Source organism: Leucoraja erinacea, unplaced genomic scaffold, assembly GCF_028641065.1.
Source record: "Leucoraja erinacea ecotype New England unplaced genomic scaffold, Leri_hhj_1 Leri_828S, whole genome shotgun sequence".
Lineage (NCBI taxonomy): Eukaryota > Metazoa > Chordata > Chondrichthyes > Rajiformes > Rajidae > Leucoraja > Leucoraja erinaceus.
Window position 1 is genome coordinate 15,620 of NW_026576760.1, and position 26,199 is coordinate 41,818.

Sequence of the window (26,199 nt, forward strand, 5' to 3'; positions counted from 1 at the left end):
CTGGAGTATGGTGTACAATTTTGGTCGCCTAATTATAGGAAGGATGTCAACAAAATAGAGAGAGTACAGAGGAGATTTACTAGAATGTTGCCTGGGTTTCAGCAACTAAGTTACAGAGAAAGGTTGAACAAGTTAGGGCTTTATTCTTTGGAGCGCAGAAGGTTAAGGGGGGACTTGATAGAGGTTTTTAAAATGATGAGAGGGATAGATAGAGTTGACGTGGAAAAGCTTTTCCCACTGAGTGTAGGGAAGATTCAAACAAGGGGACATGACTTGAGAATTAAGGGACTGAAGTTTAGGGGTAACATGAGGGGGAACTTCTTTACTCGGAGAGTGGTAGCTGTGTGGAATGATCTTCCAGTGAAGGTGGTGGAGGCAGGTTCGTTTTTATCATTTAAAAATAAATTGGATAGTTATATGGATGGGAAGGGAATGGAGGGTTATGTTCTGAGCGCAGGTATATGGGACTAGGGAAGATTATGTGTTCGGCACGGACTAAAAGGGTCGAGATGGCCTGTTTCCGTGGTGTAATTGTTATATGGTTATATGGATTAGGACTTAACCAGGATCTGTAAATTAATTTAAACCCATAAAAAGGGGTTATAAATTTGTGTTAACAAATTTTATGATTTCAATGTCGAATTCATGTCCAAATTATGTTAACACAATTCCTCCCACAGTCAAGGCAGACGTGATGCATGGACTCGTTTCCACGGCATGAAATCACAGAGTTTTAAAATCTTCACGAAGTCACTCCGAAGTAAAATAGTAAGATTAAACGAGAACTTAACAGTTTGAAGTTTGTTCTGTATTTTATGAGGAATTACGATGAGGGATTACGTGCCCTCCGCTCCCACCCTGATCATATACTTAACTGGTACCTCTTCTCTAATCTTACTATGTTTAGTCATTATAGTTATCTGTGATTTCACACCGCTGCTTTGCAGAATGACACGCATGCGTCCTAGCGGGCTTCTTCACATAATCCCTCATCGTAACTCCTCATAAAATACAGATCAAACTTCAAACTGGTAAGTTCTCGTTTAATCTTACTAATAATTGACAGGCTCATAAGAGGCAGTGATGAGGATACAAGTTTTCATCCGGACCAAGGACCTGACAGGACAGTGCAATGAAACTCCCAAAGGTCCTGGTTGTGCACTCAGAGGAGGCTTGATGAGGTTGGGGGTAAAGATCAAGTGCGGTGCTGAACGGGAGCTGCACCAGGACAACGGGCTGAATGGCCTCTGATGACTCTGCGATTCTGATTACTGGGTGAAACGTCCACTCACAAGCAGACAAGTAAACCACACCCCAGCACGACCAATGACAAAGCCCGCACAAAGTGGAAGTGAAACATAGACTTGCGTTTCTAGTCACGACGCTGTCAGCTCATCGCCACTTATTCTTGGGAACACATTGTACCAGGATGGGAAGCGGTTAGTTCACATTCGTACTGAGATCTCCCTCTCGAGATTAAAAGCATACACATTAATTATTTTAACTTCTATTTCAGATTATTCAAAGGACGGCTGCGTTCACAATCCACCAATGGACGAGCGGTAAGTTGCCTCAATCGTAGAGTGTGTTCAGGACCGACACAGTGAGATGTGATGCAAAAACACAATGTGCCAGAGAAACAGCGGCTCAGGCAGCATCTGTGGAGGGAATGAACGGGCGACGTTTTGGTTCTCATTCCCTTCTTCAGACTGATCCGAAGTAGCTCCACTGATGCTGCCTGACCCGCTGAGTTCCTCCAACACTTTGTAGATGCTGGAATGGTGAGCAAAACACAATGAAATGTGATGATCTGATCCATGTGTTTCACCCAGACACCTGGTGGGCGTTTTCCTCCTTGTTCTTTGGCAGGAACCTGAAAGTCCTGAAGGATTACCTGAGAAACTACGAACTTCCTAAAGGGCATGAGGGTTACGTCAACATCCTGATGTTCGGCATGGTAGGGGCTGGGAAATCTTCCACCATCAACACCTTCCTCTCGGCTCTGGATCCAAATGGAAGGACCACGACATGTGTCCCGACCGGGACAAATCCCGATTCTCTTACAACGGAGGTACCCACTCTATAAAGTATTTTAACTTCATACAAAGTGTACTTTAATATCCATTGTCAGAGACGAAATCAAAGCGTCCATGTAGTTTACGTCGCCTATTCCATCTCTCCAGAGTCTGAAGAAGTCTCGACCTGAAACGTCGCCTATTCCTTCTCTCTATAGATGCTGCCTCGCCCGCTGAGTTTCTCCAGCATTTTTTTATCTACCTTTGATTGTTCTAGCATCTGCAGTTCTTTCTTAAACATTTTTGCAAGTTTTGCAATCCTTATCAAACTAAATAACCGACCCAGCTAAGCTGCATTCCACAAGATGACATTGTGAAAACCCGGCCCGGATCATGGATCGGGACACAATATAGTGAAACCGGGCATGGATCAGATCAATAACATAGTGAATGGTCTACACCCACGCTCTTGTTATTTTAATACACACATAGATTGCTTTGCTGGAGATGCGACATCACCGCCCATTCTTCATCCCCCTGGTGTACCCGACGACTGGACTCTTGGTATGTTTATAGGGAATAACAGCCACTCACTCACTGAGAACAAAAGCCAGCTGATCGATTGTAAAACCCAATTCCAGTTCTCATCCGGGAATTCTCCTCATGTCTCTGGGACCTCTCGTCACTGGGAACAGGGCAGGTAACAAGGTTTGTGTCCTAGTGTTAAGGTTTAACCATCAGCCCACAAAACTGAAGCACATAGACACAAAGTGCTGGAGTAACTCAGCAGGTCAGGCAGCATCTCTGGAGAGAAGGAATCGGTGACATTTCGGGTCGAGACCCTTTTGGTCTGAAGAAGGATCTCGACCCGAAACGTCTCTCCAAGAATACTGCCTGTCCCACTGAGTTACTCCAGCTTTTTGCGTTTATCTTCGTTTTAAACAGCATCTGCAGTTCCTTCGTACACAAAAGCAGATATTCTGTTGATCATTAGTTTGCTGTTGATGGGATCCTGCTATGAAGGGATTACACGGCACTTCATTCTCCACAAATAGTGCCGGACAAATGTATGTCTTTTTGAACATTCACAGCTGAGATCCTACAAGTTGGGAAAGTTAAAGTTTTGGGATACAGCCGGATGGAATGCATTGGAGCCGTGTCAGGAAACGAAAGTACTTCTTCGCTTGATACTGGAGGGAAGAATCCCCATAGGAACAAACGTGAGTTTCCTGATTAATTTACCAGTCTGCCCGGGAAACATCTTTCTGCATGTCAGATATGGTTCAGATGTAGATTCAAGCACCGTGAGGGATGGACCTGTGATCTGAAGTGATGCACAAGGTGACTGTTTGAAGGAAGTGCTGCCCGGTCACTTGGGCTGTCATCAAGAACTGTTGACATGCTCATGTCGTTCTTTGTCAAACACTCTTGAGTACAATCCACTGATCAGTGCTCTCCCATATTGTAAGATAGTATGGCTTCAGCATGTAGATAGAAACATGGACAGGTTTTCAGTCCACGCTGTTGCCCGTGTGGGTCTTCTTTATTTTATAAAATACACTGCGCATACTCACATATTCACGAGACTGATATAGAATATATCACATGATACAAATCATACCATTCTAGTAACAGTTACACTTATCATACACTATTATATAACCATATGATACTTGAGATGGTACTGGTTTAATGGTTTTAATAAAGCAGCATCATTCTAGATTATAATGTATAGTTCAGTGATACAACATGGAAACAGGCCCTTCGGCCCACTGAATAGAAACCACCTGTTCTATCCTGCACACACTAGTGACAATTTACAGAAGCCAATTAACCTACAAACCCGCATGTCTTTGGAATGTGTGAAGAAACCGGAGCACCCGGAGAAAACCCACGCAATCACAGGGAGAACGTACAAACTCCGTACAGACAGCACCCGTGGTCAGGATCGAACCCGAGTTCCTGGCATTGTAAGGCCGCAACTCTATCGCTGCACCATTGGTTTAATGTTTTCAGTTAAGCGGCATCATTCTAGGTTACATTATGATAGATCTGAATCATCGGAAAAAAGGGCGTGAAATAACCCAAGTTTAACCACAGAGAGCAACAAGTAAAATTAATCCTGAAATAACATAAAGGACACTGACCGAGATTGATCCTGGAGTAACACACAGAGACGGTGACAGAAATTGGTCCTGGATTAGCACACAGGGAAAGAGAATAATTGTGAATCCTAGCCGTGGAATGGTGTTGTGTGCAATTGCTGGTAAGGAGAGTTTAGACATGGTTTAATAACAGTGTGTAGGAAGGAACAACATATGCTGATTTAAATCGAGATAGACACAAAATGCTGGAGTAACTCAGCAGGACAGGCAGCATCTCTGGAGAGAAGGAATGGGTGAAAGAATGGCCATTCCTTCTCTCCAGAAATGCTGCTTGTCTCGCTGAGTTACTGCAGGATTTTCTGTCTCTCCTTGGTTTAATAACAGGTTGGGGCATATGTCCTCAAGAAGGAGAGGAGGATGGGGAGAAGAAAAGAGAAACAAAATGGTGAACATGTTACCCATATGTACCCCACAGTTCCGCTTTTGCTCCCTCTATTTCCCTCAGTCGAACAGGGACAGAGTCCCCTAATCCTCACCTTTCACCCCATCAGCTGTAGCAAACAACACATCATCCTCCAAGGACCATCCAAGGACCTGTCGCTTTACCTCCCCCATCGACTCCCTCCATCCCAACAGTCTTTCCAGGTGAGGCAAAGGTTCACCTGCTCCTCCTCCAAACTCATCTACAGATTCCGCTGTTCCAGGTGTCAATGCCTCTACATCGGTGAGACCAAGCGCAGGCTCGGCGATCGTTTCACTGAACACTTCCGCTCAGTCCATCTTAACCTACCTGATCCTCCTGTGGCCCAGCACTTCAACTTCCCCTCCCATTCCCAATCTGACCTTTCTGTCCTGGGCCTCCTCCATTGTCATAGTGCAGCCCAGAGCAAATTGGAGAAACAGCACCTCACATTTTGATTGGGTAATTCACACCTCAGCAGTATGAACATTGGCTTCTCTAACTTCAGATAGTCCTTGTTTTCCCTCTCCATCCCCTTCCCCTTCCCAGTTCTCCCACTAGTCTTACTGTCTCTGCCTACATTCTTTCTTTGTCCCACTCCCAACATCAGTCTAAAGAAGGGTCTCGACCAGAAACGTTGCCCATTCCTCCTATCCAGAGATGCTGCTTCACTCGTTGAGTTACTCCAGCGTTCTGTGTCTAACTTTGATGTAAATCAGCAACTGCAGTTCTTTCTTACAAGGACATCTCCAAGGACATCCTCCAAGGAGGCCCGGGACCATTGGAGAGTGTGGCGGAGTGTCAGGGCTTTTACCAAAATCCGTAACGTTCCACACTCCATAGTGAGGGTTCTGGTGGAAGCCGCTGATTGGTGGAAGCAGACTAGAGGAAGCAGCTGATTGGGTGCAACCTCCGGTTAGCATTTGTGCTTTCTGGTTAAAGGTACAGTGCTTTAGTAAAGGTACAGTGAGCTAAGGGTACAGTGGGCTAAATGTACAGTGCTTTAGTAAAGGTACAGTGAGCTAAGGGTACAGTGGGCTAAATGTACAGTGCTTTAGTAAAGGTACAGTGAGCTAAGGGTACAGTGGGCTAAAGGTACAGTGCTTTTTGTTTATATAATAAAGGTGCAGTTTAAAGGTCAAGAGGGAGCAGCTGTTGTGAGTCAGATACCAGCTGATTTCTCCCAACAGTTTCTATTGTATTATACTGGTATCAGATCCAGGGTAAGGCGGGAGAATGACAGCCAGAGCAGTGTACTGTTCTGGATGTCAGATGTGGGAGGTCATGGTGTCGGATGGCCCTCCAGACATCCACATCTGCACCAGGTGCAGCGAGATGGGGCTCCTAAGGGACCGTATTAGGATCCTGGAGCAGCAGCTCGATGACCTCTGTCTGGTCAGGGAGAGTGAGGAGGTCATAGAGGGGAGTTATAGGGAGGTGGTCACTCCAAAACCACGGGAGAGAGACATGTGGGTCACGCTAAGGAAGGGCAAGGGGCAGAGGCAGGAACGAGTGAGTACTCCAATGTCGGTACACCTTGCAAATAAGTACTCCTGTTTGAGTACGGATGGGGGTGACAGCCTACCCGGGGGTAGCGACAGCGGACGGGCCTCCAGCACAGAGACCGGCCCTGTTGCTCCGAAAGTAGGGTAAAAAAGAAGAGGGCAATAGTAATTGGGGACTCTATTGTTAGGGAGTCGGATAGGCGATTCTGTGGACGCAGTCGGGAGACCAGGATGGTGGTCTGCCTCCCTGGTGCCAAGGTCTCGGACGTGTCTCAACGCATCCAAGATATCCTGAAATCAGAGGGAGAGGAGCCTGAGGTCGTGGTACATATAGGTACCAATGACATAGGTAAAAAAAGTGAAGAGGTCCTGAAGGGAGGATTTAGGGAGTTGGGAGGAGAGTTAAGGAAAAGGACCAAAAAGGTAACAATCTCAGGATTACTGCCTGTGCCACGCGACAGTGACAGTGAGACTGAATGGAGTGAGGTGGAGGATAAATGCGTGGCTGAAAGACTGGTGCAGAGGGCAGGAATTCAAGTTTCTGGATCATTGGGACTTCTTTTGGGGAAGGTGGGACCTGTACAGAAAGGATGGGTTGCACTTGAACCCGAGGGGGACCAATATCCTGGCGGGGAAATTTGCAAAGGCTACTGGGGAGACTTTAAACTAGAATGGTTGGGGCGAGGGACTCAAATAACGAAAGCTAGTAGACAGAATTGGAGGCAGGAAGCAGAAAAGGGAAGCACTCGGACACAAGAGGAGAAAAAAAAAAAAAGAAATAAACAGAAGAATAGACGGGGCGGGGGGGGGGTTCTTAAATGTGCATATTTTAATGCTAGGAGCATTGTAAGAAAGGTGGATGAGCTTAGAGTCTGGATAGACACCTGGAAGCATGATGTTGTGGCGATCAGTGAAACATGGTTGCAGGAGGGCTGTGAGTGGAAACTAAATATTCCAGGATTTCGTAGCTTCAGGTGTGATAGAACTGGAGGGGCAAGAGGTGGAGGTGTTGCATTGCTAGTCAGGGAAGATATTACAGCAGTGCTTTGGCAGGATAGATTAGAGGGCTCATCTAGGGAGGCTATTTGGGTGGAATTGAGAAGTGGGAAAGGTGTAGCAACACTTATTAGGGGTGTATTATAGACCGCTAAATGGGGAATTGGAAGAGCAAATATGTAAGGAGATAGCAGATATTAGTAGTAAGCACAAGGTAGTGATTGTGGGAGATTTCAACTTTCCACACATAGACTGGGAAACACATTCTGTAAATGGGCTGGATGGGTTGGAATTTGTAAAATGTGTGCAGGATAGTTTTTTTGCAGCAATATATAGAAGTACCTACCAGAGGAGGGGCAGTGCTGGACCTCCTGTTAGGAAATGAGATGAGACAGGTGGCGGAGGTATGCGTTGGGGAGCACTTCGGGTCCAGTGATCACAATACCATTAGTTTCAATATAATTATGGAGAGGGTCAGAACTGGACCTATGGTTGAGATTTTTGATTGAAGAAAAGGTAACTTTGATGAGTTGCACTTGAACCCGAGGGGGACCAATATCCTGGCGGGGAAATTTGCAAAGGCTACTGGGGAGACTTTAAACTAGAATGGGGCCATTAGGCCATTTAGAATTAGGCCATTTGGAAAAATGGGCTGAAAGATGGCAGATGGAGTTTAATGCTGATAAATGTGAGGTGCTACACCTTGGCAGGACAAATCAAAATAGGACGTACATGGTAAATGGTAGGGAATTGAAGAATACAGTTGAACAGAGGGATCTGGGTATAACCGTGCATAGTTCCTTGAAGGTGGAATCTCATATAGATAGGGTGGTAAAGAAAGCTTTTGGTATGCTAGCCTTTATAAATCAGAGCATTGAGCATAGAAGCTGGGATGTAATGTTAAAATTGTACAAGGCATTGGTGACCAAATCTGGAGTATGGTGTACAATTTTGGTCGCCCAATTATAGGAAGGACGTCAACAAAATAGAGAGAGTGCAGAGGAGATTTACTAGAATGTTGCCTGGGTTTCAACAACTAAGTTACAGAGATAGGTTGAATAAGTTAGGTCTTTATTCTCTGGAGCGCAGAAGGTTAAGGGGGGACCTGATAGAGGTCTTTAAAATGATGAGAGGGATGGACAGAGTTGATGTGGACAAGCTTTTCCCTTTGAGAATAGGGAAGATTCAAACAAGAGGACATGACTTCAGAATTAAGGGACAGAAGTTTAGGGGTAATATGAGGGGGAACTTCTTTACGCAGAGAGTGGTAGCAGTGTGGAATGAGCTCCCTGTGGAAGTGGTGGAGGCAGGTTCATTGGTATCATTTAAAAATAAATTGGATAGGCATATGGATGAGAAGGGAATGGAGGGTTATGGTATGAGTGCAGGCAGGTGGGACTAAGGGGAAAAATATTTGTTCGGCACGGACTTGTAGGGCCGAGATGGCCTGTTTCCTTGCTGTAATTGTTATATGGTTATATGGTTATATGATGAGATGCGAGATGATTTAAAAGGAGTGAACTGCGACATTGTGTTTTATGGGAAAGTTGTAGAAGAGAAATGGAGGACATTTAAAGGGGAAAATTTAAGAGTACAGAATCTTTATGTTCCTGTTCGGTTGAAAGGAAACAGTAAAAATTGGAAAGAGCCCTGGTTTTCAAGGGAAATTGGACATCTTGTTTGGAAAAAGAGGGAGATCTACAATAATTATAGGCAGGATGAAGTATTTGAGGTGCTTGAGGAGTATAAGGAATGTAAAAAGAATCTTAAGAAAGAAATTAGAAAAGCTAAAAGAAGATATGAGGTTGCTTTGGCAAGTAAGGTGAAAGTAAATCCAAAAGGTTTCTACTGCTATATTAATTGCAAAAGGATAACGAGGGATAAAATTGGTCCATTGGAGAGACAGAGTGGACAGTTATCTGCAGAGCCAAAAGAGATGGGGGAGATGTTGAAAAATTTTTTTTCTTCGGTATTCACCAAGAAGAAGGATATTGAATTATGTGAGGTAACGGAAACTAGTAGAGTAGCTATGGATACTATGAGGTTCAAAGTAAAAGAAGTACTGACACTTTTGAAAAATATAAAAGTGGATAAGTCTCCAGGTCCTGACAGGATATTCCCTAGGACATTGAGGGAAGTTAATGTAGAAATAGCCGGGGTTATGACAGAAATATTTCAAATGTCATTAGAAATGGGAATAGTCCCCGAGGATTGGCGTACTGCACATGTTGTTCCATTGTTTTAAAAAGGGTTCTAAGAGTAAACCTAGCAATTATAGACCTGTTAGTTTGACTTCAGTGGTGGGCAAATTAATGGAAAAGATACTTAGAGATAATATATATAAGCATCTGGATCAACAGGGTCTGATTAGGAACAGTCAACATGGATTTGTGCCTGGAAGGTCATGTTTGACTAATCTTCTTGAATTTTTTGAAGAGGTTACTAGGGAAATTGACGAGGGTAAAGCAGTGGATGTTGTCTATATGGACTTTAGTAAGGCATTTGACAAGGTTCCTCATGGAAGATTGGTTAAGAAGGTTCAACTGTTGGGTATAAATGCCGGAATAGCAAGATGGATTCAACAGTGGCAGAATGGGAGAAGCCAGAGGGTAATGGTGGATGGCTGTTTATCGGGTTGGAGGCAGGTGACTAGTGGGGTGCCTCAGGGATCTGTGTTGGGTCCTTTGTTGTTTGTCATGTACATCAATGATCTGGATGAAGGTGTGGTAAATTGGATTAGTAAGTATGCAGATGATACCAAGATAGGGGGTGCTGTGGATAATGAAGAGGATTTCCAAAGTCTACAGAGTGATTTAGGCCAATTGGAAAAATGGGCTTAAAAATGGCAGATGGAGTTTACTGCTGATAAATGTGAGGTGCTACACCTTGGCAGGACAAATCAAAATAGGACGTACATGGTAAATGTTAGGGAATTGAAGAATACAGTTGAACAGAGGGATCTGGGAATAACCGTGCATAGTTCCTTGAAGGTGGAATCTCATATAGATAGTGTGGTAAAGAAAGCTTTTGGTCTGCTAGCCTTTATAAATCAGAGCATTGAGTATAGAAGCTGGGATGTAATGTTAAAATTGTACAAGGCATTGGTGAGACCAAATCTGGAGTATGGTGTACAATTTTGGTCGCCCAATTATAGGAAGGATGTCAACAAAATAGAGAGAGTACAGAGGAGATTTACTAGAATGTTGCCTGGGTTTCAACAACTAAGTTACAGAGATAGGTTGAATAAGTTAGGTCTTTATTCTCTGGAGCGCAGAAGGTTAAGGGGGGGACTTGATAGAGGTCTTTAAAATGATGAGAGGGATAGACAGAGTTGATGTGGACAGGCTTTTCCCTTTGAGAATAGGGAAGATTCAAACAAGAGGACATGACTTCAGAATTAAGGGACAGAAGTTTAGGGGTAACATGAGGGGGAACTTCTTTACTCAGAGAGTGGTAGCGGTGTGGAATGAGCTTCCAGTGGAAGTGGTGGAGGCAGGTTCATTGGTATAATTTAAAAATAAATTGGATAGGCATATGGTTGAGAAGGGAATGGAGGGTTATGGTATGAGTGCAGGCAGGTGGGACTAATGGAAAAAAAAGTTGTTCGGCACGGATGGCCTGTTTCCGTGCTGTAATTGTTATATGGTTATATCTGTCCTTATACCTGCTCACTCAACTCCAACCAGGGACCCCAGTAGTCCTTTCACTTGCACCTCTTCCAACATCATGTCTCCATGTGTGGGCTCCAATATATCGGCATGGCCAAATGTAGACTTGGCGATCGTTTCACTGAACACCTTCGCTCAGTCTGCCTTGGCCTACGTGATCTTCCAGTTTCCAAACATTTTAATTCCCTTTCCCATTCTGACCTTTCTGTCCTGGCAGCATAGCACCCCATATTTCACTTGGGCTGCTTACAAGGCAGTGGTTGCCAGTTGATTTCTCTAATTTCAAGTAATCCCTGCAATCCCTCCCTTCCTCCCTCATCCAAGTCATCCTACCAGTTCCACTGTTCACATTCCTAAATCCCTCTCCTTATCACATCTTCAACAGCCAACAAAGGACCATTGTGGGCTCCATCCTTCCTTAGTCATCTGTTGGCAACCCTTAATTTGTTCTGGCCTTTTCTTACCTCCATTTATCCCCTCTACTTTCAGTCTGAAGAAGGGTTCCGACCTGAAACGTCACCCATTCTTTAGAAACATAGAACCATAGAAAATAGGTGCAGGAGGAGGCCATTCGGCCCTTCGAGCCAGCACCGCCATTCATTACGATCATGGCTGATCATCCCCTATCAATAACCCGTGCCTGCCTTCTCCCCATTTCCCTTGACTCCACTAGCCCTTAGAGTTCTATCTAACTCTCTCTTAAATCCATCCAGTGATTTGGCCTCCTCTGTGGCAGGGAATTCCATCAATTCACAACTCTCTGGGTGCAAAAGATTTTTCTCACCTCAGTCTTAAATGACCTCCCCTTTATTCTAAGACTGTGGCCCCTGGTTCTGGACTCGCCCAACATTAGGAACATTTTTCCTGCATCTAGCTTGTCCAGTCCTTTTACAATTTTATATGTTTCTATAAGATCCCCCTCATCCTTCTAAACTCCAGTGAATACAAGCCTAGTCTTTTCAATCTTTCCACATACGACAGTCCAGGCATCCCAGGGGTCAATTTCGTGACCCTATGCTGCACTGCTTCAATCACAAGGATGTCCTTCCTCAAATTAGGAGACCAAAACTGTACACAATACTCCAGATGTGGTCTCACCAGAGCCCTATACAACTGCAGAAGAACCTCTTTCCTCTTATACTGAAATCCTCTTCTAATGAAGGCCAACATCCCATTAGCTTTCTTCACTGCCTGCTGTACCTGTTAGCCAACTTTCAGTGACCGGTGTACAAAGACGCCCAGGTCTTGCTGAAAACATGATCAGGTTCATAAGACATGACCAGCCACCTATAAAGCCAGAGAAAACAATCCAATTCTGTCCACCCTCTCCCCGCAGCTAATACCCCCTAATCCCAGCATCCCAGAAAACCTCTGCGCCTTTTCCAAAGCTACCAATCTTTCCTACATTGAGATGACCGGAACTGCACGCAATACCCCAAGGCTCGGTGCTGGGACTGCAGCTTTACAATATAGATCAATGATTTAGATGAAGGGATTCAAAGTAACATTAGCAAATTTGCAGATAACACAAAGCTGGGTGGCAATGTGAGGAGGATGCTATGAGAATGCAGGGTGACTTGGACAGGTTGGGTGAGTGGGCAGATGCATGGCGGATGCAGTTTAATGTGGATAAATGTGAGGTTATCCACTTTGGTAGCAAAAACAGGAAAGCAGATTATAATCTTACTGGTGTCAAGTTGGGAAAAGTGGAAGTACAACGTGATCTGGGGGGTCCTTGTTCATCAGTCACTGAAAGTAAGCATGTAGGCATAGCAGGCAGTGAAGAAAGCCTTTATAAAGTTGGCTTTTATAACAAGAGGAGTTGAGTTAGGAACAAAGAGGTCCTTCTGCAGTTGTACAGGGCCCTACTGAGACCACACCTGGTGTATTGTATGCCGTTTTGGTCCCAAAATTTGAGGAAGGACATTCTTGCTATTGAGGGAGTACAGCGTTGGTTTACCAGGTTAATTCCCGGGATGGGGCGACTGTCATATGCTGAGAGAATGGAGCAGCTAGGCTTGTACACTCTGGAATTCAGAGGGATGAGAGGGTGTCTTATTGAAACATAGAAGATTACTAGACTAAGTGGGACCCGTCGGGTCCCATGTTCACACGGGAGGGCTGGGCCCCCGAAGCAATATTCCACCTCTCCACCAATTCCAATATTGCTGGCCAGTCTGTGAGGGTTTTTTTCTGGAGTGCTAGCATGGTGTCTGGAGCGGTAGTATGGATATTGTGGGCCGAATGGATTCTTGGGCTGGCAGCTCAGTCACTCAGGCCTGGTGGGCTGGCAGCTCAGTCACTCAGGCCTGGTTGGCTGGCAGACCAGAAACTGCCAGAAATTCTGCCCAAAACAGGTGAGAGACTCTGTAAGAAGCGGGAGAGGGTGGAGAAGCAATTTTAGACATTTTTCATCTTTTTCTGCAGATCACAGCAATGAAGGAGGAAAGTCTATCCTGGCCTGGATCTCACAGGGAGCAAATGAAGGGAGGGAGAAAAATACTGGGATGAGGTTTAATACTTGCAGGGGGGATACTTACTGTTGGGCCAAAGGGACTCCTGGGCTAGTACAGGCCTGATGGGCTGAAGGGGCTCTTTTAAAAAAATCTGAGTGAAATCTCAGTGAAAGGCACTTTTTCTGGACTGTCCGGGCCTGGCACGGGCCTTTTGGCCAAAATGCTACCACTGGGATAGTAGGGGCATTTTAGGCAAAAAGGGACTGGTTTCTCGGCTAATAGGTGCCTTGTGCACCAAAATAAATGGTTTCAGCAGGCCAAACAACACATTTAATTTAATGTCCAATTGCATTGCAGTTTCAAGCACAGGGCAGGACGAATAGCTCATTGCATTTTCATTTCACTTTCCTTGCCATTGCAGTTTGAAGCACAGGGCAGGCCAAACAGCTGATTGCATTTTCACTTCATTTCCATTGCCATTGCACTTTCAAACGCAGGGCAGGCCCAAGCAAATCAGCTGATTGTGATTTTCACTTCATTTCCATTGCCATTGCAGTTTCAAGCACAGGCCAGGCCAAACAACTCATTTCATTTTCATGAAGGACTAACAAATCATTTATTCAAGTACATTGCATACTCACAGTGTTCTGTAGTTTCTCAGCTCAGACAGAGAGTTGTGACCTCTCCCTCGCCATCTTGCAGACAGACTGAGCCATGCCCACCCTTCTGGGTTTTATAGTCCCTCCCACCTCTCACCAGAAAGGGCATGGCCTTAATGGCAGTGATTGACAGGAGAGAGAATGTCAAGATCTTTTAAACACTAATAATTTTTCCACGATGGGAAAAATCCTCGTGGTCTGACCGGCGGAGGAGGACTCAGTAAGATGGCAAAAAAAATCACAGCCAAATGGGGTAGTGTTTTTTTTCTAAAATCAAAGCACAGTGCAAACAGGAAGTGGTCAAGATGAGACTTTTAATTATATAGCTTAAGGGTTTGGACACACTGGAGGCAGGAAACATGTTCCTGATGTTGGGGCATTCGAGAACCAGGGGTTTAAGAATAAGGGGTAAGCCATTTAGAACGGAGATGAGGAAACACTTTTTCACACAGAGAGTTGGGAGTCTGTGGAATTCACTGCCTCAGAGGGCGGTGGAAGCCGGTTCTCTGGATGCTTTCAAGAGAGAGCTAGATAGGACTCTTAAAGATAGCGGAGTCAAGGGGATATAGGGAGAAGGCAGGAACGAGGCACTGATTGTGGATGATCAGCCATGAATGGCAGTGCTGGCTCGAAGGGCCGAATAGCCTACTCCTGCACCTATTATCTCTTGTCTATCCTCGTAAATCTTCACTGCACCATAGAAACATAGAAACATAGAAATTAGGTGCAGGAGTAGGCCATTTGGCTCTTCGAGCCTGCACCGCCATTCAATATGATCATGGCTGATCATCCAACTCAGTATCCCGTACCTGCCTTCTCTCCATACCCTCTGATCCCCTTAGCCACAAGGGCCGCATCTAACTCCCTCTTAAATATAGCCAATCAACTGGCCTCGACTACCCTCTGCGGCAGAGAGTTCCAGAGACTCACCACTCTCTGTGTGAAAAAAGTTCTTCTCATCTCGGTTTTAAAGGACTTCCCCCTTATCCTTAAGCTGTGACCCCTTGTCCTGGACTTCCCCAACATCGGGAGCAATCTTCCTGCATCTAGCCTGTCCAACCCCTTAAGAATGTTGTAAGTTTCTATAAGATCCCCTCTCAATCTCCTAAATTCTAGAGAGTATAAACCAAGTCTATCCAGTCTTTCTTCATAAGACAGTCCTGACATCCCAGGAATCAGTCTGGTGAACCTTCTCTGCACTAATGGCAATAATGTCCTTCCTCAGATTTGGAGACCAAAACTGTATGCAATACTCCAGGTGTGGTCTCACCAAGAACCTGTACAACTGCAGTAGAACCTCCCTGCTCCTATACTCAAATCCTTTTGCTATGAAAGCCAACATACCATTCGCTTTCTTCACTGCCTGCTGCACCTGCATGCCTACTTTCAATGACTGGTGTATCATGACACCCAGGTCTCGCTGCATCTCCCCTTTTCCTTGTCGGCCACCATTTAGATAATAGTCTGCTTTCCCGTTTTTGCCACCAAAATGGATAACCTCACATTTATCCACATTATGCTGCATCTGCCAAACATTTGCCCACTCACCCAGCCTATCCAAGTCACCTTGCAGTCTCCTAGCATCCTTATCACAGCTAACACTGCCCCCCAACTTAGTGTCATCCGCAAACTTGGAGATATTGCCTTCAATTCCCTCATCCAGATCATTAATATATATTGTAAATAGCTGGGGTCCCAGCACTGAGCCTTGCGGTACCCCACTAGTCACTGCCTGCCATTGTGAAAAGGACCCGTTTACTCCTACTCTTTGCTTCCTGTTTGCCAGCCAGTTCTCTATCCACATCAATACTGAACCCCCAATGCCGTGTACTTTAAGTTTCTATACTAATCTCTTATGTGGGACCTTGTCGAAAGCCTTCTGGAAGTCCAGATACACCACATCCACTTGGGGGGCAGTGTTAGCTGTGAGGAGGATGCTAGGAGACTGCAAGGTGACTTGGATAGGCTGGGTGAGTGGGCAAATGTTTGCTAGATGCAGTATAATGTGGATAAATGTGAGGTTATCCATTTTGGTGGCAAAAACGGGAAAGCAGACTATTATCTAAATGGTGGCCGATTGGGAAAGGGGGAGATGCAGCGAGACCTGGGTGTCATGGTACACCAGTCATTGAAGGTAGGCATGCAGGTGCAGCAGGCAGTAAAGAAAGCGAATGGTATGTTGGCTTTCATAGCAAGAGGATTTGAGTATAGGAGCAGGGAGGTTCTACTGCAGTTGTACAGGGTCTTGGTGAGACCACACCTGGAGTATAGCGTGCAGTTTTGGTCTCCAAATCTGAGGAAGGACATTATTGCCATAGAGGGAGTGCAGAGAAGGTTCACCAGACTGATTCCTAGGATGTCAGGACTGTCTTATGAAGAAAGACTGGATAGACTTGGTTTATACTCTCTAGAATTTAGGAGATTGAGAGGGGATCTTATAGAAACTTACAAAATTCTTAAGGGGTTGGACAAGCTAGGTGTGGAAGATTGTTCCCGAGGTTGGGGAAGTCCAGGACAAGGGGTCACAGCTTAAGGATAAAGGGGAAATCCTTTAAAACCGAGATGAGGAGAACTTTTTTCACACAGAGAGTGGTGAATCCTCCCAACGTCTACTCTGACCAAAGAATGCCAATGTGCCAAAAGCCTTTTTGACCACCTTATCTTCCTGCAACTCAACCTTCACGGAACCATGCACCTGCACTCCTAGATGTCTCTGCTCCACAACACTACCCAGAGCCCCACCATTCACCATGTAGGTCCTGCCCAAGTTAGGCAAAGTGCAACACCTCACATTTCTCCATATTTCTCTGTAATAAATTCCATCAACTATTCCTCAGATGACCTTTTTGGTCACGTCTTCAAAAATCTGAATCAGATTTATGAGACACGACCAACCACGTACAAATTCATACTATCCCATATCAGCTCTTTGCCATCCAAATGCCTGTATAACCTACCCCTCAGAATACTCTCGAGTAATTTCCCGACTACAGATGTTAAGCTCACTGGCCTATGGTTCCCATCATTTTCCCTGCAGCCCTTCTTGAATAGAGGCATATTTGCTTCCCTCCAGTCTTCCCGCACCTCCCCTGTATTTAAAGATGACTCATAAATTTCAACCAGGGCTCCTGCAATTTCCTCTCTAGTTCCCCACAATGCTCTCGAATATATCTGATCAGGCCCTAGAGATGTGTCAACCTTCATACACGATAGTACCTCCAGGATTTCTTTGATGGTAACACTGACTGCTCTCAAGATTCTTCCATTGACTGTTCCAAGTTTCTCTGTCTTCCTGTCTTTCTCCTCGGTAAATACAGAGGAGAAATACTCATTGAGGACCTTGCCCATTTCCTGTGACTCCACACAGAGGCGACCACGTTGATTCCTGAGAGGTCCCACTCTCTAGTTACCCTTTTCCCCTTTATGCATTTATAAATCCACTTGGAATTTTCATTATGCTATTGGCAGATTTATCTCCTGGCCGTTTTTTGCCCTTCTGATTTCCTTTTTCAGTTTATGCCTTAGTTTCTGAAACCTCCAGGGATACCTCCTGTCCCATGTGTCCTTCTTATTCTTGACCAATGCTTCAAATTCTCTCATCAGCCAAGCTTCCTTACGTTTGTCTGCCTTGCCCTTCATTCTAACGGAGACGTACATATCTTGAGCTTTTGTCAGCACACTTTTACAAACATCCTGGCTACTTGGCTGATGTTCCTTTACCCTCAAATAACCTGCTCCAGTCAACTTGAACAAGACCTCATACCCTCAAAGTTGGCCTTACCCCGTTTGAGCATTTTAACATTTTTTATACACTGATTGTTGTGGGTGCCTGGAATGTTTTACCATTCTGATACGAAAGTGGCATTTAAGAGGCTTTTAGATGGCACACGGATATGCAGGGAATAGAGGGATACGGATCTTTGTATCATGCCCATCACAGACATTGTGGGGTGAAGGGTCCTCTACTGTATTATACTGAACTGTTCCATGTTTTGTAAACCTGGAAAAGCTGATCTCACTGTTTACTCTGCCTTGCTATTTGTGCCGGAAAGACCTCACATTTTCCCACCTTGTATTCTGTCTGCCATGTTCTTGCCTGTTCCCTTACTCCATACAGCTGAAGCCTCCTGCATCCCCTCACCTGGCTTTATATCAGCCACAAGCATAGACATTGTTCCCACACTTCCTCACCAGATTACTGACAAACGCAACCAACAGCTCACACTGGCTCAAATTCAATGTTCCATTTTTTTGCCAGAGGTAACTCACAAGGGAAGGAAATGGAAAATGAGAGTGGGGAGATCAACATTTCCAGGTGAAGTTTGTCTGAGACAGAGAGACCCCACTGATAACAAACCAAGAGTGAGCAATGTGTCCATGTGGATGTCAGTAGATGATTGATGGGAATGAATGGGTTGTGTCTGACAGGATAGTTACATCCAGTCAGCATCAACGTTAGTGCCGTTTGACTGTGAGGATCAGTGTTCTTGTTGCTCTCATTGTAACCACTTCTTCCTTGTCTAATTCCTTGTCTAATTCAGCTGCACGATTTCATTCCGACCTCTGCTAAAGTGAATCCAGTCATTTTGGGAAATGTCATTCACGGAGTTGCTTTCGTTTTTGACACGACCGTTGTGGACAAAATCAGTGACGATATAATGAAGCAGTTTCAGGATTTACAGACCATCGTAGCACAGAAATGTAGGTGCTTTCTTTTGATCAGTGTCATCTTTCCCGTTGGTTCTGTGTTAGCGAAATACTGAACTCAATCAAATGTCTCTTCCAGGTGTTTACAGGGTTGTGATCGGGACCAAGTTTGAAAACTTAGGGATAGAGGAGAAGAACCATGCTTGGATTTATGAATACAAGCCCCTGCAGCAGAAGGTAATAATCTGTTGTGTCGGGAGCAAAGATATTATGACAGCAAAGGGCTAATAATCCACTGTTCCTGGGACTTGCAAATGTTCTGGTTTCTTGAATGTTCCTCCTATTAATACCCAGAAAAACTGTGATTGAATACATAACAGTGAACAAAGAAGAATACAGCACAGGACCAGGCCCTTCGGCCCATCATATGTGTGCTGATTAACATGATGTCAGTCTAACTAATCCCATCTGCCTGCACATGGTCTATATCCCTCTGATCCCTGCATGGTCATGTGTTTGTTAAGTACATTTTAAACATTGCTGTCATATCTGCTTCCACCACCACCACTGGCAGCATGTTCCAGATAGTCACAATGTTCTGGATACAAAACATGCCCCACACAACTTCTTTCAACTTTGTCCCACTCAGTTTAAACCTCTGCCTCTAGTCCTTGACATTTCCACTCTGGAGAAAAAGGTCCAGACTGTCTAACCTGACTATGCGGCTTATTGTTTTATACATTTTTATCAGGTTGCATCTGACGTTCCTGAGAAAAACAATCCAAGTTTGTCTAACCTCTCCTTATATCTAATACTCACCAATCCAAGCAACATCCTGGTAAACCTCTTGTGCACCCTCTCTCAAGATTCCACAGCTTTCTGTTAATTGGGTGGCTACAACCTCACACAATACACCAAAAGCAGCATAACCAAAGTTGCATGTAACTGCAACATGACTTAGCAACTTTCACACTCAGCACCCTGACTGTTGAAGGCAAGTATGCCGTACACCTTTACTGCCCTATCTATGTGTGTTCACACTTTCAGGGAGCTATGGACATGGATCCCAAGATCACTCTGTACATAAATGCTCTTCATGGTGCTGTCATTTCATGTCTACTCTTCTCTTACATTTCATCTCCCAAATGCAACACCTCACAGATGTCTGGATTGAACTCCGGCTGCCATTTCTCTGCCCATTTTTCCAACTGGTCTACATTCTGCTGTATCGTTTAACAACCTTCCTCCCCATCCACAATTCCACAATAGCACCCCTCCACCACTACCGTCTGCCTTTTATGACCAAGCCAAATTTGAATTCCATCTACCATGCCAAAATCTCCAGGCAAGCCATATATCTAGTTCCCTAATTAGTTCTTGTTTTCTTTATATTCCTCAAAGGCACTGCCCTAAAGCTTACTTATGCTTCTTCCTTTTGCCATTGTCTTTTCACTGTGCATGATCATTCAAATTGACAAGATTCACTTCTATTGACACAAGCAATGACCTGTTATTAAAAAATGTAACACACAGCATAAATCCCGATGATACACTACTAGTCAGATTTCCACTTGTGTGTCTTTTATCACAAAGTCAATTTGGGGTCAGATTAGCCATCTTGCCTGGGCTTCCATTTGCCTTAACCTCTGGACCAGCCTAGAATACAGGATCTTGTCAACTGTCTGAGTGTAGTCCAAGTAGATGGTGTCTCCAGCATCTGCTCTGGCATATTTTGTCTACCTTCCCAGTAGATGATGTCTACCACTCTGCCTTGTTCAACCTTCTTACTTGCTTCATCAAAAAGCTCAGTCAAATAAGTGAGACAGATTTTCCTCCAATTACACTCAAGCTGACTATCCCTGATCAGTTTTAAATCAAAAGAAATCCTGTGGTGTAGAATTATCTCTAATAAATTCCCTACTACTTATGTAAGACTCATGGTGTATAGTTACCTGTCTTATCTCTGCTGCACTATTTGACTAACAATGTTCGCCATTCTCCAGTTTGTCACCTGCAACTAACGAAGATGCAAAATCTCAGCCACGGCCTCAGCCATCTCATTCCTTGCTCCCCACAGCAACCTGTGATCAATCTCATCTGGCCCTGGGGATTAATCCACCCTTATGTATTCCAAGACATCAACAGCTGCACCTTCTTAATACTGACCTGTTCCACACTATCAAAGTACCTCAGTCTATCCCGCTGAGTTACACCAGCATTTTGTGTCTACCTCTCCCTGACCTCACTGTCAGTGACATCATCGTCTTGGTGAATATGAAAGAGTAGTATTCATTTAACATAGAAACATAGAAAATAGTTGCAGGGGTAGGCCATTCGGCCCTTCGAGCCAGCACTGCCATTCAATATGGTCATGGCTGATCATCCTAAATCAGTACCCCGTTCTAGCTTTTCCCCCATATTCCTTCATTTCCTAAGCCCTAAGAGCAAAATCTCTCTTGAAAATATCCAGTGAAATAGCCTCCCCTGCCTTTTGTGGCAGAGAATTCCACAGGCTCACAACTCTCTGGGTGAAAATGTTTTTTTGTCATCTCTGTCCTAAATGCCCTACCCCTTATTCTTAAACTGTGACCCCTGGTTCTGGACATCCCCCTACATCAGGAACATTTTTCCTGCATCGAGCCTGTCCAATACTCTAAGAATTTTGTATGTTTCAATAAGGTTCCCTCGCATACTTCTAAATTCCAGCTAATACCATATAACCATTTAACAATTACAGCACGGAAACAGGTCATCTCGGCCCTACAAGTCCGTGCCGAACAATTATTTTCCCCTAGTCCCATCTACCTGCACTCAGACCAAAACCTTCCATTTCTTTCCCATCCATATACCTATCCAATTTATTTTTAAATGATAAAATCGAACCTGACTCCACCACTTCCACTGGAAGCTCATTCCACACCGCTACCACTCTCTGAGTAAAGAAGTTCCCCCTCATGTTACCCCTAAATTTCTGTCCCTTAATTCTGAAGTAATGTCCTCTTGTTTGAATCTTCCCTATTCTCAAAGGGAAAAGCTTGTCCACATCAACTCTGTCTATCCCTCTCATCATTGAAAAAACCTCTATCAAGTCCCCCCTTAACCATCTGCACTCCAGAGAATAAAGAACTAACTTATTCAACCTATCTCTGTAACTTAGTTGCTGAAACCCAGGCAACATTCTAGTAAATCTCCTCTGCACTCTCTATTTTGTTAACATCCTTCCTATAATTGGGCGACCAAAACTGTACACCATACTCCAGAATTGGTCTCACCAATGCCCTGTACAATTTTAACATTCCATCCCAACTTCTATACTCAATGCTCTGATTTATAATGGCTAGCATACCAAAAACTTTATTTACCACCTTCTACATGAGATTCCACCTTCAGGGAACTATGCACAGTTATCCTAGATCCCTCTGTTCAACTGCATTCCTTAATTCACTACCATTTACCATGTACATCCTATTTTGATTTGACCTGCCAAGATTTAGCACCTCACACTTACCAGCATTAAACTCCATCTGCCATCTTTCAGCCTATTCTTCCAAATGGCCTAAATCTCTCTGTAGACTTTGGAAATCTACTTCATTTTCCACAACACCGCCTATCTTAGTATCATCTGCATACTTACTAATCCAATTTACCACACCTTCATCCAGATCATTGATGTACATGACAAACAACAGTGGACCCAACACAGATCCCTAAGGCACCCCACTAGTCACCTGCCTCCAACCTGACAAACAGCCACCCACCATTTACTCTCTGGCATCTCCCATTCAGCCACTATTGAATCCATCTTGCTCCTCCTGCATTCATACCCAACAATTGAACCTTCTTAACCAACCTTCCATGAGGAACTTTGTCAAAGGCCTTACTAAAGTACATATAGACACCATCCACTGCTTTACCCTAATAAATTTCCCTAGTAACCTCTTCAAAAAATTCAAGAAGATTAGTCAAACATGACCTTCCAGGCACAAATCCATGTTGACTGTTCCTAATCAGACCCTGTTTATCCAGATGGTTATATATATTATCTCTGTATCCTTTCCATTAATTTGCCCACCACTGAAGTCTAACTAACAGGTCTATAATTGCTAGGTTTACTCTTAGAACCCTTTTTAAACAATGGAACAACATGCGCAGTACGCCAATCCACGGGCACTATAACCGTTTCTAATGACATTTGAAATATTTCTGTCATAGCCCCCAATACAAGCCCAGTCGATCCATTCTTTCATCATATGTCAGTCCCACCATCCCGGGAATTAACCTGGTAAACCTGCGCTGCACTCTCTCAATAGCAATTATGTGTTTCCTCAAATTAGGAGACCAATATTGCACAAAGTATTCCAGGTGCGGTCTCACCAGGGCGTGTACAACTGCAGCAGGACCTCCTAAACTCAAATCCTCTTGCAATGAAGGCCACCATGCCATTAGTTTTTTTTTTCATTGCCTGCTGTACCTACATGCTTACTTTCAGTGACTGATGTATAAGCACACCCAGGTCTCGTTGCACCTCCCCTTCTAATTTGACACCATTTATTTAATAATCTTCCTTCCTCTTCTTGCCACCAAAGTGGATAACCTCACATTAATCCACATTATACTGCATCTGCCATGCTTCTGCCCACTCACCCAACCTATCCAAGTCACCCTGTAGCCCCATAGCATCCTCCTCGCAACTCACACTGCCACCCATCTTTGTGCCATCCGTGAACTTAGAGACGTTACATTTAATTATCTCATATGAATCGATAATATACATTGTAAACAACTGTGGTCTCAGCACCGAGCCTTACAGCATCCTAATAGTCACTGCCTGCCATTCTGAAATTGTTTAGCATCCTGCCACATAGCCTGGCAGTAAACATAGAACCTTTACGTCCAAGTGGACCCACATTTCCTTAGCTACTCTTTTGCTCTTGATAACTTTATCTCCTTAATTCATGCCCCCTTTGTGTCCATCTAAATTGCTAAAGTTCTGTGCTACATCTCTCATATTCCTCAAGAGACACAGTTGCCAAGAGACTCAGTCAGTTGATTTCACTTGCCATTAACTACCATCCGCCTCCTGTTGTCTTCTTGATCAAACCCTCAGTATCCTTTGTCATCCCTAATGTGCCATAAAAGTTAGAACAGTACAGCACAGGAACAGGTCCTTCTGCCCACAGTGTCTGTACTGATGGACTAATCTCCTCTGCCTGCTTGTGACCAATACCACTACATTCCTTGCATATCCATGTGCCTATCTATAAGCCTCTTAAACACTACCAGGTATCTTCCTCCACAACCATCCCTGACACCCAACATTATTGGAGTCTGATGGAGTTGCTCACTCACTTGACTTCTTCACTTATACGCAATGCCCCAACAGATGTCAGAAAGCATACTGTACACCTTCTTTACCAATCTATTTGCTTGTGTTATCACTTTTAGGGAGCTATGGAGTTGGACCCAAGATTCATCTTCACATGAATGTTGATAAGGGATTGAAGATGTTAATGAATGAATGAATGATTGAATGAATGGATGATTGAATGAATGAATAAGTTTATTGGCCAAGTATTCACGTACAAGAAATTTGCCTTGGCGTCCACCCACAAGTGACAACATGACATACAGTGACAGTTATGAATGACACATAAAACACTAAACATTAATAATAAAACAGCATTGATCAAACATGTGACCAAACAAAATACCAGAGCAAAAGGAGGCTGCAGATTTTTGGTTATTGAATAGATCTACTACAGGTGCACAAACTTTTATCCGAAAGCCTTGGGACCAGACACTTGTCGGATTTCGGACATTTTCGGATTTCCGAATGGAAGATTTTTAGCGTAGATTAGGAAGGTAGCGCGGGCGGCTTGAAAAGTCTGGAGCGGCTGCCTCCTCCCCGGAGACCGGGGAATCATTGTAAATCATTGCATAAATGTTAGTCAGTTAGTTTGGAGGGATTTTATGTGGTGGTGGGTGGGGGGGTAAAGGGGGAAACTTTGATTCTTAGTCCCCTACCTGGTCGGCGACTCCCAACATCGCGGAGCTGGGGGCTCCGTCCGGCCGCGGGCGGCGCCGGTTGGAGCTCCGACCCCGGCAACTCTACCCCTGGCTGCGCGGCGCTCCAAATCCAGCGCCGCCCGCGGCCGGACGCCCGCAGCCCCAGCTCCGCGAATGTTGGGAGTCGGTGGCCACAGCGCTCCGGAGCTTACCGCACGGCGACCCGGTAAGGCATTGCCCGCTCCCCGCTGGTATCCCAGCGCTGCGACGCCGCCGACTCCCAACATTCGCGGAGCTGGGGCTGTGGGCGTCCGGCCGCGGGCGGCGGTGGATTTGGAGCGCCTCGCAGCCAGGGGTAGAGTTGCCGGGGTCGGAGCTACAACCGGCGCCGCCCGCGGCCGGACGCCCGCAGCCCCAGCGCTGCGGAGCTTACTGCACGGCGACCCGGTAAGGCATTGACCGCTCCCCGCCTCTCCGACCAGGTAGGACACTAAGAATTAAAGTTTACCCCTTCACCCACCCCCTTCACATAAAAGCCCTCCAAACTAACTGACTAACATTTAAGCAATGATTTACAGATGTTTAAGTGTCTCCCCGGTCTCCGGGGAGGAGGCAGTCGCTACAGTAGTACAGACCTGGGTTGACCGTGGGTCGTTTCGGGTCAAGTTTGGCGCCAAACGCGAGCTTTGGTGTGCAGACGACATCCTGGAAAAAATGGCCGGTTTTCGGAGTTTTTCGGTTTCCGGAACTCCGGATAAAAGGTTGTGCACCTGTACTCGTGGAAAAAAGCTGTTTGTATGTCTGCCTGTGGCAGCTTTGACTGTTCAGAGTCGCCTTCCAGAGGGAAGTGATTCAAAGAGTTTGTGCCCAGGGTGAGAGGGGTATGAGATGATCTTACCCTCTCTGTGGCCCTTGCAGTGTACAGTTCGTCAATGGATGGAAGGTTGCAGCCAATAACCTTCTCTGTTGATCGGATGATACGTTGCAGCCTCCGGTGTCGTGCTTGGTGGCTGAGCCAAACCAGACCATGATGGAGAAGGTGAGAACAGACTCTAGGATGGCCGTGTAGAATTGGACCATCATTGCTTGTGGCAGATTGTGCTTCTCAGCTGCCGTAGGAAGTGGTAAATTGTAGTGAATTGAGGAATGCAGTTGAACAGAGGGATCTAGGAATAACTGTGCATAGTTCCCTGAAGGTGGAATCTCATGTAGATAGGGTGGTAAAGAAAGCGTTTGGTGTGCTAGCCTTTATAAATCAGAGCATTGAGTATAGAAGTTGGGATGTAATGTTAAAATTGTACAAGGCATTGGTGAGACCAATTCTGGAGTATGGTGTACAATTTTGGTCGCCCAATTATAGGAAGGATGTCAACAAAATAGAAAGAGTACAGAGGAGATTTACTAGAATGTTGCCTTGGTTTCAGCCACTAAGTTACAGAGAAAGGTTGAATAAGTTAGGTCTTTATTCTTTGGAGCGCAGAAGGTTAAGGGGGGACGATAGAGGTCTTTAAAATGATGAGATGGATAGACAGAGTTGATGTGGATAAGCTTTTCCCACTGAGAGTAGGGAAGATTCAAAGAAGAGGACATGATCAGAATTAAGGGACAGAAGTTTAGGGGTAACATGAGTGGGAACTTCTTTACTCAGAGAGTGGTAGCTGTGTGGATTGAGCTTCCAGTGG

The 26,199-nt window shown here is 44.8% G+C and overlaps 1 protein-coding gene across 1 annotated transcript in view; it reads left to right on the forward strand.

Moving 5' to 3' along the window:
• The first annotated feature begins 1,329 nt into the window (after positions 1-1,329).
• Positions 1,330-26,199, forward strand: part of LOC129694853 (uncharacterized) — a 30,214-nt gene continuing 5,344 nt past the window's right edge. The window contains exons 1-6 of the mRNA XM_055631612.1: positions 1,330-1,439; positions 1,517-1,562; positions 1,870-2,071; positions 3,107-3,235; positions 18,406-18,565; positions 18,651-18,748. Of these exons, the coding sequence (XP_055487587.1) occupies positions 1,430-1,439; positions 1,517-1,562; positions 1,870-2,071; positions 3,107-3,235; positions 18,406-18,565; positions 18,651-18,748 (645 nt within the window). The 5' untranslated portion in view covers positions 1,330-1,429. The remainder of the gene's footprint in view (positions 1,440-1,516; positions 1,563-1,869; positions 2,072-3,106; positions 3,236-18,405; positions 18,566-18,650; positions 18,749-26,199) is intronic.